Below are 12766 nucleotides of genomic sequence, written 5' to 3' on the forward strand. Positions count from 1 at the left end.
CGCGGGGGTGATGACGTCACAAAGGCGCCGCCGGCCCTCGCAGCGCGTTCTGGGAGCGAGCGCCGCCAGCCCGGGCATCTGGCGAAACAAGCCAGTGATGGTTGGCGTCGCGCCTTCGCTGTTGTTCGGTTGATAGGGCGCCAGGCCGTTGACGGCGAGGTTAGCCAGGGCTGGGTCTTGGCCAGGAAGAGTCGGATGGCCAGTTGTAAAAGGCCTAGAATCTCTAAGTTCACTCACAAAAATACCCATTTGGTTGGCAGCTGTCCTGCAAAATACACGGCACCGAGTTTTTAACTGTATCAGACTTCTGGTACTGTTCGGCAGGTGGAGCCTGGGAAGAAGGGCCGTTCCTCGCTTTGTTGGCGGGATGTTGGGGACAGCCCCATGGAGAGGCCTCCATGGCCAGGCGTAGGCAGCGCCCTTCCCGCGTCTCCCCGTGTCTTGGTCCTGGTGCAGGGGCAGGTCCCAGTGCGGGCACAGGTGCTTGAATGCCAGCAGGGCAGGGCCCAGGGCAGGGGATGGCAGGTCCCGGGGTGGAGGGCAGGTCCCTGTGCGGAGGTTGGGCCTGGGGCAGGGAAAGGGCAAGTGCAGGCAGGTTCCAGGCGGGGACAGGGATCTGGAGTGTCCTCGTGAGACCGCCCTCAGGCTTGGAGAGCACGCACTCTGGGACTCGGCAGTGTCCACTTCCTGCGAGTTTCAGAGACAAACGAAGTCTTAGTGACTTAATGACTAAGACTTAGTCGTAAAGTAACCCGGTGTATTTCAACCCATAAGCTGCACCGTATTTTGAGAACCCAGCGGGCCTATCTGGGACAAGCGAGTGGACTAGGAGACGTCTCCAAGTTTATGCTGGTCATCTCAGTTAGGGCTAGCTGGCTGCACCGACACTCCCTAACAGGGGCAGACTTCCCCAAGAACCTGTTAGACGCCGTCCACCCTCGCTAGAGGAGCTCGGACTGAGCGCGGGCGGGCAGTGCCCTTGAATGCATGGTCCCTTAGTTTAGCATCTCTCCGCAAACAGTATTTCACTCACTGCTTACACCCGGGTCTTACTGTTTTTCCACTTGGCGGTGAACAAGTTTAAAACCCCAGCTAAGCCGGAAGAGCGACCCCCGGTCCACGGGGCAGAGAATGCCGTGCAAACTCCACGAGGTTTGAGCCTTGCCGCTCTCCATACCCGACCACCGTGGTGCTCACGTTCTCGCGCTATTTCCCGCGCATTCTGGTGTGAGGGGTCAGAGGGCACGGAGCCAGGACCTCGGCGGCCATGGGCGAGGCGGGCGGCGCTGAGGAGGTCTGCGGGGTCAGTGGGGAGGCCCGGGCTGCTGCCCGCGTGTCTGAGCGGCCACCCTTTGCTTACCCTCGCTTACTGCCGACTCTGTCGGCCTTGTCCAGGGCGCCTGAAAACGGCCCTGGGCCTCTTTGAGCCTCTGGCGTGGCCTGGGCCTGGGGAGCAGGCCAAGCGACCCTGCCTCTGATCCTGGAGGCGGGTCCAGGAGGCTGCGCGGTGGGCGCGGGAACACGAGATGGCGGTGGTGCCCCTCGGACACCGGAGCCGACCCTCCCCGCGAGGCTGTGAGGCTGTGTCAGGGCTTAGTGTAGATTTCCAGTCGCCCTGATGTCTCTTCCACCACACGCGATGGAGGAGAAGGATCTTGGTTCTGTCCCCTGTTAATGGCGGTGCTTTGAGTCACCCCACTTCCTGTTTCTGACCCGGGCAACCTGGAAGGGTTTCGGTGGACACTGAATGAGGGGGCCATCCGAGGGCTTGGGCACCCGGTAGGAATCTAGGAAACTCCCTTTCCTCCCGATGAGCTGGGCGCTGAAACGTTAGGGAGAAGTTGCTGGCGTTTTCTTGGACGTTCAGGTACTGGGGGCCTCGTATGCACGTGAAGAAGTAGCTCCCGTTGTGTAGGCTGGGGCGTGGGCTCTAAGGTGTGATCTGTACAGCAGAGGGCGCTGTAGGCACAGACGTGCGTTTGAAGCTATGAAGGTGAAAGGTGTGAAAAGGGAAGCAGGCTGAGGGGCTGCTGGTTCTAGTCACCGGAAGAGAAATGTAATAATCTGAAGACCTGTTTGTTCTTCCAGCTTATGGGAACTAAAGAAGAGTTTGTTAAAGTCCGGAAGAAGGATCTGGAACGGCTGACGACTGAAGTGATGCAGATACGGGACTTCCTACCCCGGATACTAAACGGGGAAGTACTGGAAAGCTTCCAGAAATTAAAGGTTGTAGAAAAAAGTGAGTCTTGCTTCCTCCCTAGCAGTCGTTGTTGGTGACAGCAGTCTGGTCCAGCATGTTTACCTTGCTTACATAGGTAACGGTAAAGTAATTGTAAATAAACCTCAAGGTACCGTTCTAGTCCTTCATTACATTTGGGAGAGTCAGATAAGACAAAGTTAGAAAGGGAGGGGCTCGAATGAGTGACTGGGACATGTGTTGTTTGTGTTGGAGGAAGGGTTGCTAGCTCTCTGAAGTATCTATTACCAGCTTCTCTTTCTCTCCACCTCCTTCCTTGGCAGAAGAATTTTATATATATATATATATATATTTTATTGATATTTTTATAGAGAAGAAGGGAGAGGGATAGAGAGTTAGAAACATCAATGAGAGAGAAACATCGATCAGCTGCCTCCTGTACATCTCCTACTGGGGGTGTGCCCACAACCAAGGTACATGCCCTTGACTGGAATCGAACCTCAGACCCTTCAGTCCACAGGCCGACGCTCTATCCACTGAGCCAAATCAGCCAGGGCTATTTTTTATAATTTAAAAGCTCTGCTCCAAAAATTAAGTCCTTACTGGTAGAAGTTAAGGATCTTGCCATGCAGTTAAATGCATCTGTAGAGATGGCTGAATGTGTGCTTGCTTGTCTCTAGGTTGATGGGTTGGTCAGTTTCTATCCCTTGTCCATTTAGACGATGAGAGTTGAGCTGAGCTGTCACATAAGATATCAATCCAGGAGCCTATTTACGTTCCTGGAGATATTCTAGGATTGATTCAGCACTTGCCTAATTGAAGCTGAATTATAATCAGAATCGACTTTCAGTGGTTAAGGTTGAGTCACCACAATGCATCTATTTGCCATCACCTGTAGAAAAGGTGCATCAAGGGGGTGTAGGTTGTGTTTCTAGCACTAGTCCAGGCAAGAAGTTATCTTAATAGTACAAGTTTCTACTTTGTGCAGATGTGTTTGGTCAGGGGGCAGGCACATTCAGTTAGCCGGGAGAATGCTCATCGTCGCCATAACTCCCTGCCCCGTTTATTGTCTCTCTGGAATCCTCAGTTCCACTCTCCTCTGCTATGTGCTGTAGGTTCCTGCAGAATGCTTGCCTCTGGCTCCCTTGCTGGCTGCCGGCAGGGATCCCCAATGGAAGGCATCAGAGGGGAGAGGGGTTGGAGTGTTTCTTCCTGCTCTCCATAGCTGTGACTCCCACTAAACCTTCCTCCACAGTCTCAGCTCTCACTGGGCTCCAGTAACACCGTTTTCCCCCCTCATTCCTTTAGCTGAGGGCAGTGCTAGTCCCTGGGTGCTTCACCATCCCTGTTGGGTCTCTTTGCGATCCCATAAAGTCTCAACATCTGGGTTGATTTGTTTCCCATCAGGACCCTGCTGGATATGTCCATGTCACTGGTTACCATGGCTTCAGGTCATTGGCTTCTTAAACTTCCCAGTTCTGATGCCTTGCTCATCCAGCAACCTTCTGAGAACAGTCAGTCATCCCAAGTGCATTTATCTTCAAGGAAGGAAAGTGGTAACTGGTAGCAGAGAGTGACAATATGCAAATTAGTAAAACTGGCATTCTGAAAAGTGTACCAGGGTCTCATGAACAGATGAGCATGGGTCAGTCTTTGGAGATCATTCCTCTGCCAAAATCAAATTGTGCTCACAAAAGCCAGGGCCACCCATGAGTCTGGTGACATGATCAACGTTAGACTTCAGGGGATCTTGCCCTTTCGCATGCCATGTAGTCACCTCTTTCCTCACTGATCTCAAGCCATTTCTTCTCACTTTCCTCTGCTGATTCATCCTTCTTTGTCAGCCAATGGAGTTTCTTGGGGCTCAGGCCTAGGCCCACTCTCTCCTCACTCCATGACCTCTCTGTGGGCAGTCTATGCCCACAGCTTCAGTTACCATCTTGGTGCCAGTGGCCCCTGCATTTATCTCTAGCTCAGACCTCCTCCAGGCTCATGCCCTAACTGCTGTGTGGTATTTATTCTCACGTGTTTGGCAATCACTTAAAATTCTAAATGTTTGTCCCAGCCTAATCAGTCTATGGCCATCAGAAAGGACCTGGTAGTCTCCCAAGGTGGGGTTTATGGGCTCATTGTAGTGAGGGAGACCACACACCAGAGGAGCCTGGGCATCATGCCAAGAAACAAAAGGACAGAGCTGCTGTAGCATTTGGGCAGGGTGGAGTTAGGTGAAGTGCAAGTGAAGTCATGATTGATGGGCTCTAAGCAGTCGGCATCAGGTCTCACTGCAGTGGACCCAGGGCCTGTTTCCTTGAAAACTACAAAACTTACATCGATGTGGACTTAGTGTCTAGAAATCCTTATTTGAATCCCTGCAGCTAGCTGGAAACCAAGGCTGCTGCTCGGTCCCAGTGATTTTGATTCTGTAGGTGAGTGGGCTGTTTCCTTCTTACTGGTATAAGTAAAATTTCTGGTAGTGTGGGATTTTACAGAATAAGCTTTCTCTGAATAAGAAACTAGCAATCACTGAAAGAAGGGGTCCTTATGGCTCTTTTACAGTTGCAGTGTGTCCGTGAGAGAAGTATTGTTTCCTGTTAACGTGGCAGCTAGCTTACTGTGTGTCTTGTCCCAGCCTGACAATTGCAGGACAGAGTTTCACTGTCTCAGAGCAAGCTCATTTTTACTTTCTACATTGGACTCATTATATTAACCCCCCTCATGATATCCATCCTCCCTCCTCACTTAAAACTGTGCTGCCTGACTCTCCCCAGACCATCCACACACAGACCAATTGATCCTCCTTGTTGCCCACTTCTGCTCACTATTCAACCCTCACCGGTCTGCCAGTAAGTCCTACACATTTTCGCTCACGGGTGCAACCTGAGTTTGTCAGCTTACCTCCATTGTCACCGCCACCACCTGAGTCCAGGCCCCTATCATTTTTTTAAAAAAATATTTTTATTGATTTCAGAGAGAAAGAGAGAGGGAGAGAGAGATGGAAACATGAATGATAAGAGAGAATCACTGATTGACTGCCTCCTGCAAGCTCCCTACTGGGGATCGAGCCCACAACCTACGCATGTGCCCTTGTTTGGAATTGAACCTGGGACCTTTCAATCTGCAGGCCGATGCTCTATCCACTGAGCCAAACCAGCCAGGGCAAGGCCCCAATCATTTTGCCTGAATCTCTGCCTCATGGCAGCATTCACTCATTGCCACTCTCCAGCCTGTTCTATGCACTGGTAGCCTAAGTAATTAAAAAAAAAAAAAAATCCTTGCCCTAGCTGGTTTGGCTCAATGGATAGAGGGTTGGCCTGTGGACTGAGGTCCCAGAGTTCGATTCTGGCCAAGGCACCATGCCTGGGTCGCGGCTGGATCCCCACTAGGGGGCGTGCAGGAGGCAGCCAATCAATGATTCTCTCTCATCACTGATGTTTCTCTCTCCCCCTCTCCCTCTGTAAAATCAATAAAATATATTTGGAAAAAAAAAAAGATTAAAAAAAAAATCCTCACCCCAGCCCTGGCCAGTATGCTCATTGGTTAGAGCATCAGCTTGTGCACCAAAGGGTCTTGGGTTTGATTCCCAGTCTACGGCATGTGCCTGGTTTGCAGGTTTGACCCCCAACCCTAGTCAGAGAGTATGCAGGAAGCAACCAATCAGTGTGTCTCACACTGCTGTATATCCCCTCCCTCCCTCCGTCCCTCCCCTCCCTACTTTCCTCTCTATCTAAAAATCAATGGAGCCCTAATCGGTTTGACTCAATGGATAGAGCTCGGCCTGCGGACTGAAAGGTCCCAAGTTCGATTCCAGTCAAGGGCATGTACCTTGGTTGCGTGCACATCCCCAGTGGGAGGTGTGCAGGAGGCAGCTGATTGATGTTTCATTCTCATCAATGTTTCTAGCTCTCTATTCTTCTCCCTTCCTCTCTATAAAAAAAATCAATAAAATATATTAAAAAAAATAAAAATAAATGGAAAAAATACCCTCAGATGAGGATTAACAGCAGCAACAACAAAAATACCCGAGGATATGTTTAGAGAGAGGAAGGTGGAGAGAAAGAGAGAAACATCAATCGGTTGTCACCCATACACACCATGGCTGGGGATTGAACTCAAAATCTTTGGATCTTCAGGGTGAAGCTCCAACCAACTGAGTGACCTGGCCAGGGAAGCCCAAGTAATTTTAACAATTCAGACTTTTTTTTAAACCCTCACCTGAGGATATATTTTTTAAAATTTATTTTTATTGTTGAGAATATTACAGATGTCCCTCTTCCCCCCAACCCCTTTACTTTCCTCCACTTGTCTCCTGCCCCACCCCAGGCCTTCACTTTACTATCATCTGTGTCCATGGGCTATGCAGATATGCATATAAGTTCTTTGGTTAATATCTTCCCACCTCCTCCTCTCCCCTTCCCTCTGAGATTTGTCAGTCTGTTCCATGCTTCTATGTCTCTGGACCTATTTGTTCATTAGATTCCACACATAAGTGAGATCATGTGATATTTGTCTTTCTCTGACTGGCTTATTTTACTTAGGGTAATCTCCAGGTCCATCCATGCCGTCTCAAAGGGTAAGAAATTTTTTTTTTACAGCTGCATAGTATTCCATTATATAAATACTAGAGGCCTGGTGCATGGGATTCATGCACTGGTGGGGGGAGTGGCCTGCTGGGATCACCTGCTGTGGGAGCACCATTCATCCTGGTCAGTCGAGTGGCTGTGAACCTGCCCTCTGAGCGGCCGTTCCCTGGTCCAACGTTCGCCTCTCCAGGGGACCCATTCGGGGAAAATAGCACTGAGAGGCGGTGGAGTAGGCCTCAGTCCCGTGGTGGCCATGAACCTGTCTCCCAGCCTCCGGGGTCAGCTCTGCAAGCCCAGCGGCTGCGCTGCACAGCCTGTGGGCATCCGGAGGAGGCGGCAGGGAACGAGGAGGAGGAGCCTGGGGCGAGAAGCTGAGGATCGCAGCCCGGGTTCCTGCCTGTCAGCCCGGTGTTCACAGCAGGAGCAGCCGCTCATCCTGGTCAGCCAAGCAGCGCTCCCACTGTGGTAGCGCACTGACCACCGGGGGCAGCTCTTGCATTGAGTGTCTGCCCCCTGATGGTCAGTGCGTGTCATAGTGACTGGTCGACCGGTTGTTCTGGTTGTTCCACCGTTTGGTTGCTGGGCTTTTATTATATAGGACTAGAGGCCCGGTGCACGAAATTCATGCACAGGGGCCGAGGTCCCTCAGCCTGGCATGCGCCCTCTCGCAGTCCGGGACCCCTTGGGGGATGTCCGACTGCTGGCTTAAGCCCGCTTCTGGGCCTAATCCGGCAGTCGGACATCCCTTTTGCAGTCTGGGACTCCTTGCTCCTTACCACTTGGCCTCCCAACCGCCGCTGCACTTGCCAGCCATGAGCCTGGCTTCTGCCTGGGCGACGCTCCCCCTTTGGGAGCACACTGACCACCAGGGGGCAGCTCCTGTATCGAGCGTCTGCCCCCTGGTGGTCAGTGAGCATCATAACAACCAGTCATTCTGCTGTTCGGTTGATATGCATATTTGGCTTTTATTATATAGGATACCACAGCTTTTTTATCCACTCGTCTACTGATGGGCACTTGGGCTGTTTCCGGATCTTAGCTATTATAAATTGCATTGCTGTGCATATATTCTTTCTGATTGGTATTTCGGTATTCTTAGGATATATTCCCAGAAGTGGGATGGTTGAGGAGACTCCATAGTGTTTTCCACAGTGGCTGCACCAGTCTGCATTTCCACCAGCAGTGTACTAGGGTTCCCTTTTCTCCACATCCTCACCAGCAATTGTTGATTTATTGACTAGCTATTCTGGCAGGCGTGAGATGATACCTCATTGTGGATTTAATTTGCATCTCTTTGATGATTAGTGACATTGAGCATTTTTAACAATTGTCTTATTGTTTCATTCCCCTGCTTAAGTCTTCAATGGCTTCTCTTTGCTCTTAGGATAAAGACCAAAAACTAAGCAGAGAACCCACCAAAATCCACTCCCACCCAAAAACCTGAACCAAACTGTGCCATAGTTGGAAAGGCTGGATATTCCTTACTCAGCCTCAGGTACAGTCTCACTTCCTTATCTGCCTGCCTAGTTAGGATGCATCACTTTTTAGATGTTGTCAGAGCATTCTGTACTTTTCCTTCAGACAAAATGGTTTTATTCCCATCTTAAGGTACAAAGTTGGTGGGAGTACAGAGTCCCTGTTTATATGTTCTGTGCCTGGCTGACTACTTGGTCCTGAGAAACCGCCCTGCCCACCCTCCTAATTTATAGCAGTATCTCATGAAGCTAGTAGTATATGTACTACAGGAAACTGGGTGTTAAGAGAAAGAAAAGATTGCCCTGGCTGGTGTGGCTTAGTGGATAGAGTATTGGCCCAGGAATGGGTTCAGTTCCCAGTCAAGGACATGTACCTAGGTTGCAGGTTTGATCCTGGCCTTGGTTGGAGTTTGTGCAGGAGGCAGCCAATCAGTGTGTCTCCCACTCTCTCTGAAAATCAGTGGGGAAAAATATCTTGGGTGAGAATTAACAGAGAGAGAGAGAAAGAGAGAGAGAGAGAGAGAGAGAGAGAGAGAGAGAGAGAGAGAGAGAGAAAGAAAGAAAGGGAGGGAAGAAGGAAGGAAGGAAGGAAGGAAGGAAGGAAGGAAGGAAGGAAGGAAGGAAGGAAGGAAGGATCAGAGTGGATTGGGGTGGTTGTAGGAGGCTTTACTGTGAACTTGAACTTCAGCTGACCCTTGGAGACATCTACTTCTCTGGCCTAAGCCTGACCTAAGGTGTCTTTTACCTAAGTTGGGCTCTTAAATTCTTACCACTTGGGTAATATGAAAGAAAACAAAAATACCCCTCCTCCTTTTAAAATAAGGATTAGGTTTGTTGGCCCTTTTGGGCCTTCCCAGGGGCCTGTCTTCCTAGACTAATCATGTGAGCCATGGTACAGAGAATGGATCCCATGGAGTAAAAACGGATCACTTGTTTAAAAGTCAGCCAAAGGACTTACATTGATAAGTATCAAGTAGATACTGGACTTCATTGTGACTCTAGCATAGTAACTCCCTTTGGGAAACTGGGCAGGTAAGTGGTGGATTTTGGAATAACATTGACGAGGGTGCGGTCAGAGAATCTATAGGGAATGAGAGGCATGATTTATTAGAAAAGCGGAAACTTTTAGACTAGAATGATGTCATGTATGAAAGTCACAAAAAGGAGTAAGCAGGATTGATTGTGGGTTAATGAGCTATTTTTTCTGCTTGACATATGAAGCAAGGGTTAAGGTATAGTAGAGTCAGGTATAGTTGAGGTCAGTAAGTTTGAGAAGCTTATAGAAGATAAAATAATCCTGAGTTATTGTTTTTAATTTGAGATGAGAAGCAACTGGAAATAATCACATGAAAATGACATAGAATAGCCATTAAAATTATGTTTTCAGGGGAACGATTTTTGTATCTGAGTGTAGAATAGGCTTGAGGGATTGGATGGAGGATGGAGCATTAATGAGTGTGCGCTCACTGAGGAAGGTTTGGGACTATGGCCACAAGGATGGAGTTGGAGGGAGATAGGAAGAAGTGATTCGTCTTGGTAAGGAAGTAAGGGCAGAGCTCAGCAATGGAAATACAGAGATGTGGGAGTAATCCGTATCCTGCGTCTAACTCATGTGCCTGGTATTACCCTGTCTATGAAACGAGGACAGTTAGGCTTACCTCACAGGAAGTGTAAGTCTTAAAGTGGGACCCTCTTTGGGACAGTGCACAGCTCAGGGGTGCCCGTGATAAAGAGGACCCCTCAGGTGGAGGGATTGCTAAACACTTGGTGTCCTGAAGAAAGCACTCTGTTCCTGGCCCAGCACTTCCATTCTGGCTCAAACACTGACGCCCCATGAATTTGGAAAAGGTGTAGGGAGGTTTGGAATAGGTCTGACCTGGGTGTGAATTGCAGTTCTGAGGCATGAAAGTTAGCCCACCCCCCATTTTCTCCTTCTTGGGCGTATTCATTCAGCAGTGAGGGAGTTATTCCTGCCTCAGTGGGTGTCAGTAACTTATTTATTTACATTTTATTGATTTTTTTACAGAGAGGAGGAGAGAGGGATAGAGAGTTAGAAACATTGATGAGAGAGAAACATCGATCAGCTGCCTCTGCACACTCCCCCGATTAGGGCTCGATAATTTATTTTAAACTGGAGAATCCTGTTGTTGCTTTTTAATTAAAAAATTTTAAAATATTGTTGAGAGTATTACAGGTGTCCCTCATTTTTTTTTTCTCCATTGCTGGGAACCACACTCAGCATTTCAGCATCAAGCTGCCAGAACTTTCAACTGTATCTGTTAGCATCTAGGCTTTATATCCATTTATTTTGTGCATCTATTTGCAAGATGTGTTCTCAGGTAATTGTTTGTTCACTTTATGCCATTTTGGCTTATGATGGTTTCATAGGAATAGCTCTACTTTTGGATTGCGGGGCAAGCCCATACTTTGTGCTGGAAACAAACAACACCCTCCAAATCTCAGCTCAACTAAAGATGGAATCCATCAGTAGCTAATTCTAAATTCTTTTCTAAACCTATTAGAACGTGATAAGAAGGTAAAAGTTAATGGGTGTTAAAAAGCCTTTATTTTGGATTTGAGACTCTTTCCATAGTTGTTTTGATGGAAACAAATTTTCATAATATGAACAACTGGTAAATTTATAACTATGCCAGATGATAAAAAAGGGGTAGAAGAAATTGATCCTTTTTTTATAGTTTAAATTTCTTTGATTAATGTTTTCATTTATAGTTATCTATACCTTTCCTGTGAATCAGTTGAGCATTAAGAGATACAGTCATTCTCATGTTATTAAAACTATCAAAAAGAATTGTAAAATTCAGAAGATATATAGGTGTTGAAATGGCCTGTGATTTAGATTGTTTCTATATAAATATTGTTGTCGTCTGTCTAGGCCACCCTTCATTCGGTTAACAGTTAAATGGAGATTTCTCCTTCATTTTGAATGCTAAAGGTTAACTGTTGAAGTACATACAGTAGAGACTTAGTGGCAGCCCCTTCCCTGTTCTAATATTGAGGCTGGGTAGATAATGTCTCCACTAGTATATCACTTACTGTTCATATTATTTCTGTGATTTTAAAGAAATAACATATTCTTATAACAGAAGAATGAGACATATAATTAAAGTAATTGTGTTTTTTATTGAAGGATTAGCAGAAGGAATGCATAAAGAAGTGAAATTTATTTTTGTGACAAATATTTGTAAAGTGCCTACTATGTGGCACATACTGTTGTAGGCGTTTGGGATGTATTAGAAAACAAAACATGAACATCTGTGCCCTTGAGGTGTTTTAGATGGCAGGCATACTGTGGGCCAAGTTGAAAATGCAAGGTGGTCCAAATTCTTATGTTGAGTTCTAACCTCCAGTATCTCAGAATGTGACCTTATTTGGAGACAGGGTCTTTACAGAGATAACAGAGTTAAAGTGAGGTTATTAGAATCAATTCCAATTCAACATATGATGTATGTTTTTTTAAAAATATATATTCCATTGATTCTTTACAGAGAGGAAGGGAGAAGGATAGAGAGCTAGAAACATCGATGAGAGAGAAACATCGACCAGCTGCCTCCTGCACACCTCCCACTGGGGATGTGCCGCAACCAAGGTACATGCCCTTGACCGGAATCGAACCTGGGACCCCTCAGTCCACAGGCTGACGCTCTATCCACTGAGTCAAACCGGTTTTGGCTATGATGTATGTTTTTATAAAAACAGGGATTTTGGACACAGGAATATGTATAGAGGGAAGACGATGTGAATAGGCCAAAAGAAGATGAACTAAGGATAGAGGTCTTTGCAGCTCTCAGTAGGAACCAACTCTACTGACACCATGATCTCAGAATTGTAACCTCTAGAACTGTGAGAGAAAAAATTTCTTGTTTAAGTCAAATAAATAAATAAAATAAAAAAAGAAAGTGCAAGGTGGGAGTTTTGTCAGGAGGCATGGCAGCGGCAGTGCTCCCATCTGGCCACAAGGCAGCGGCCTCACACCGCGGAAAGGCACTGCTTCCCCGGGAGAGCCTGCAGTGTGGGCGGCATCCCTGACACTGAGTTCTGGGAGGTGGCCTGTGGTAGAACGGGCTGTATTTAACCCTGTCCCGTGGTCACGTTAACTTACAGTGAGTGGTGTGCAGCTATACAGAGTGAGAGATTATGAAATTACCATAATGAAAGTCTTTTGGGTGGTTAAATTAATTTCTACAGATTTTTACACGTGATAACATGGCTTGTAGAGTTGCAATTTCCTATTTTCATTACCATGTTTGAGTATTATACAGTTTAATAATAGAAGAAACATTTAAAAGTTAACTGCAAAGAATTTATGCTATCAATAATTTTATCTTACTTCCTTTCATTTTGTTTCCTTGTGACCAGTTTGTATTTCATACATAATTATAAGTAATATATGCACATATATATTTTCATTTAGCATTATTACAAAAGTCAACCATGCAGTTTCCAAGCATAGCACTTGATTGATAGTTGTTTTCTTGTGTGGCCAGGATTATGGG

General features: G+C 47.1%; 1 protein-coding gene across 1 annotated transcript in view; it reads left to right on the forward strand.

Moving 5' to 3' along the window:
- Positions 1-34: 34 nt before the first annotated feature.
- The window catches only part of HSF2BP (heat shock transcription factor 2 binding protein), a 71158-nt gene continuing 58426 nt past the window's right edge, over positions 35-12766 (forward strand). The window contains exons 1-2 of the mRNA XM_014447583.2: positions 35-159; positions 2089-2239. Of these exons, the coding sequence (XP_014303069.1) occupies positions 2092-2239 (148 nt within the window). The 5' untranslated portion in view covers positions 35-159; positions 2089-2091. The remainder of the gene's footprint in view (positions 160-2088; positions 2240-12766) is intronic.

This window comes from Myotis lucifugus, unplaced genomic scaffold (assembly GCF_000147115.1).
Source record: "Myotis lucifugus unplaced genomic scaffold, Myoluc2.0 scaffold_682, whole genome shotgun sequence".
In the NCBI taxonomy this organism is placed as follows: Eukaryota; Metazoa; Chordata; class Mammalia; order Chiroptera; family Vespertilionidae; genus Myotis; species Myotis lucifugus.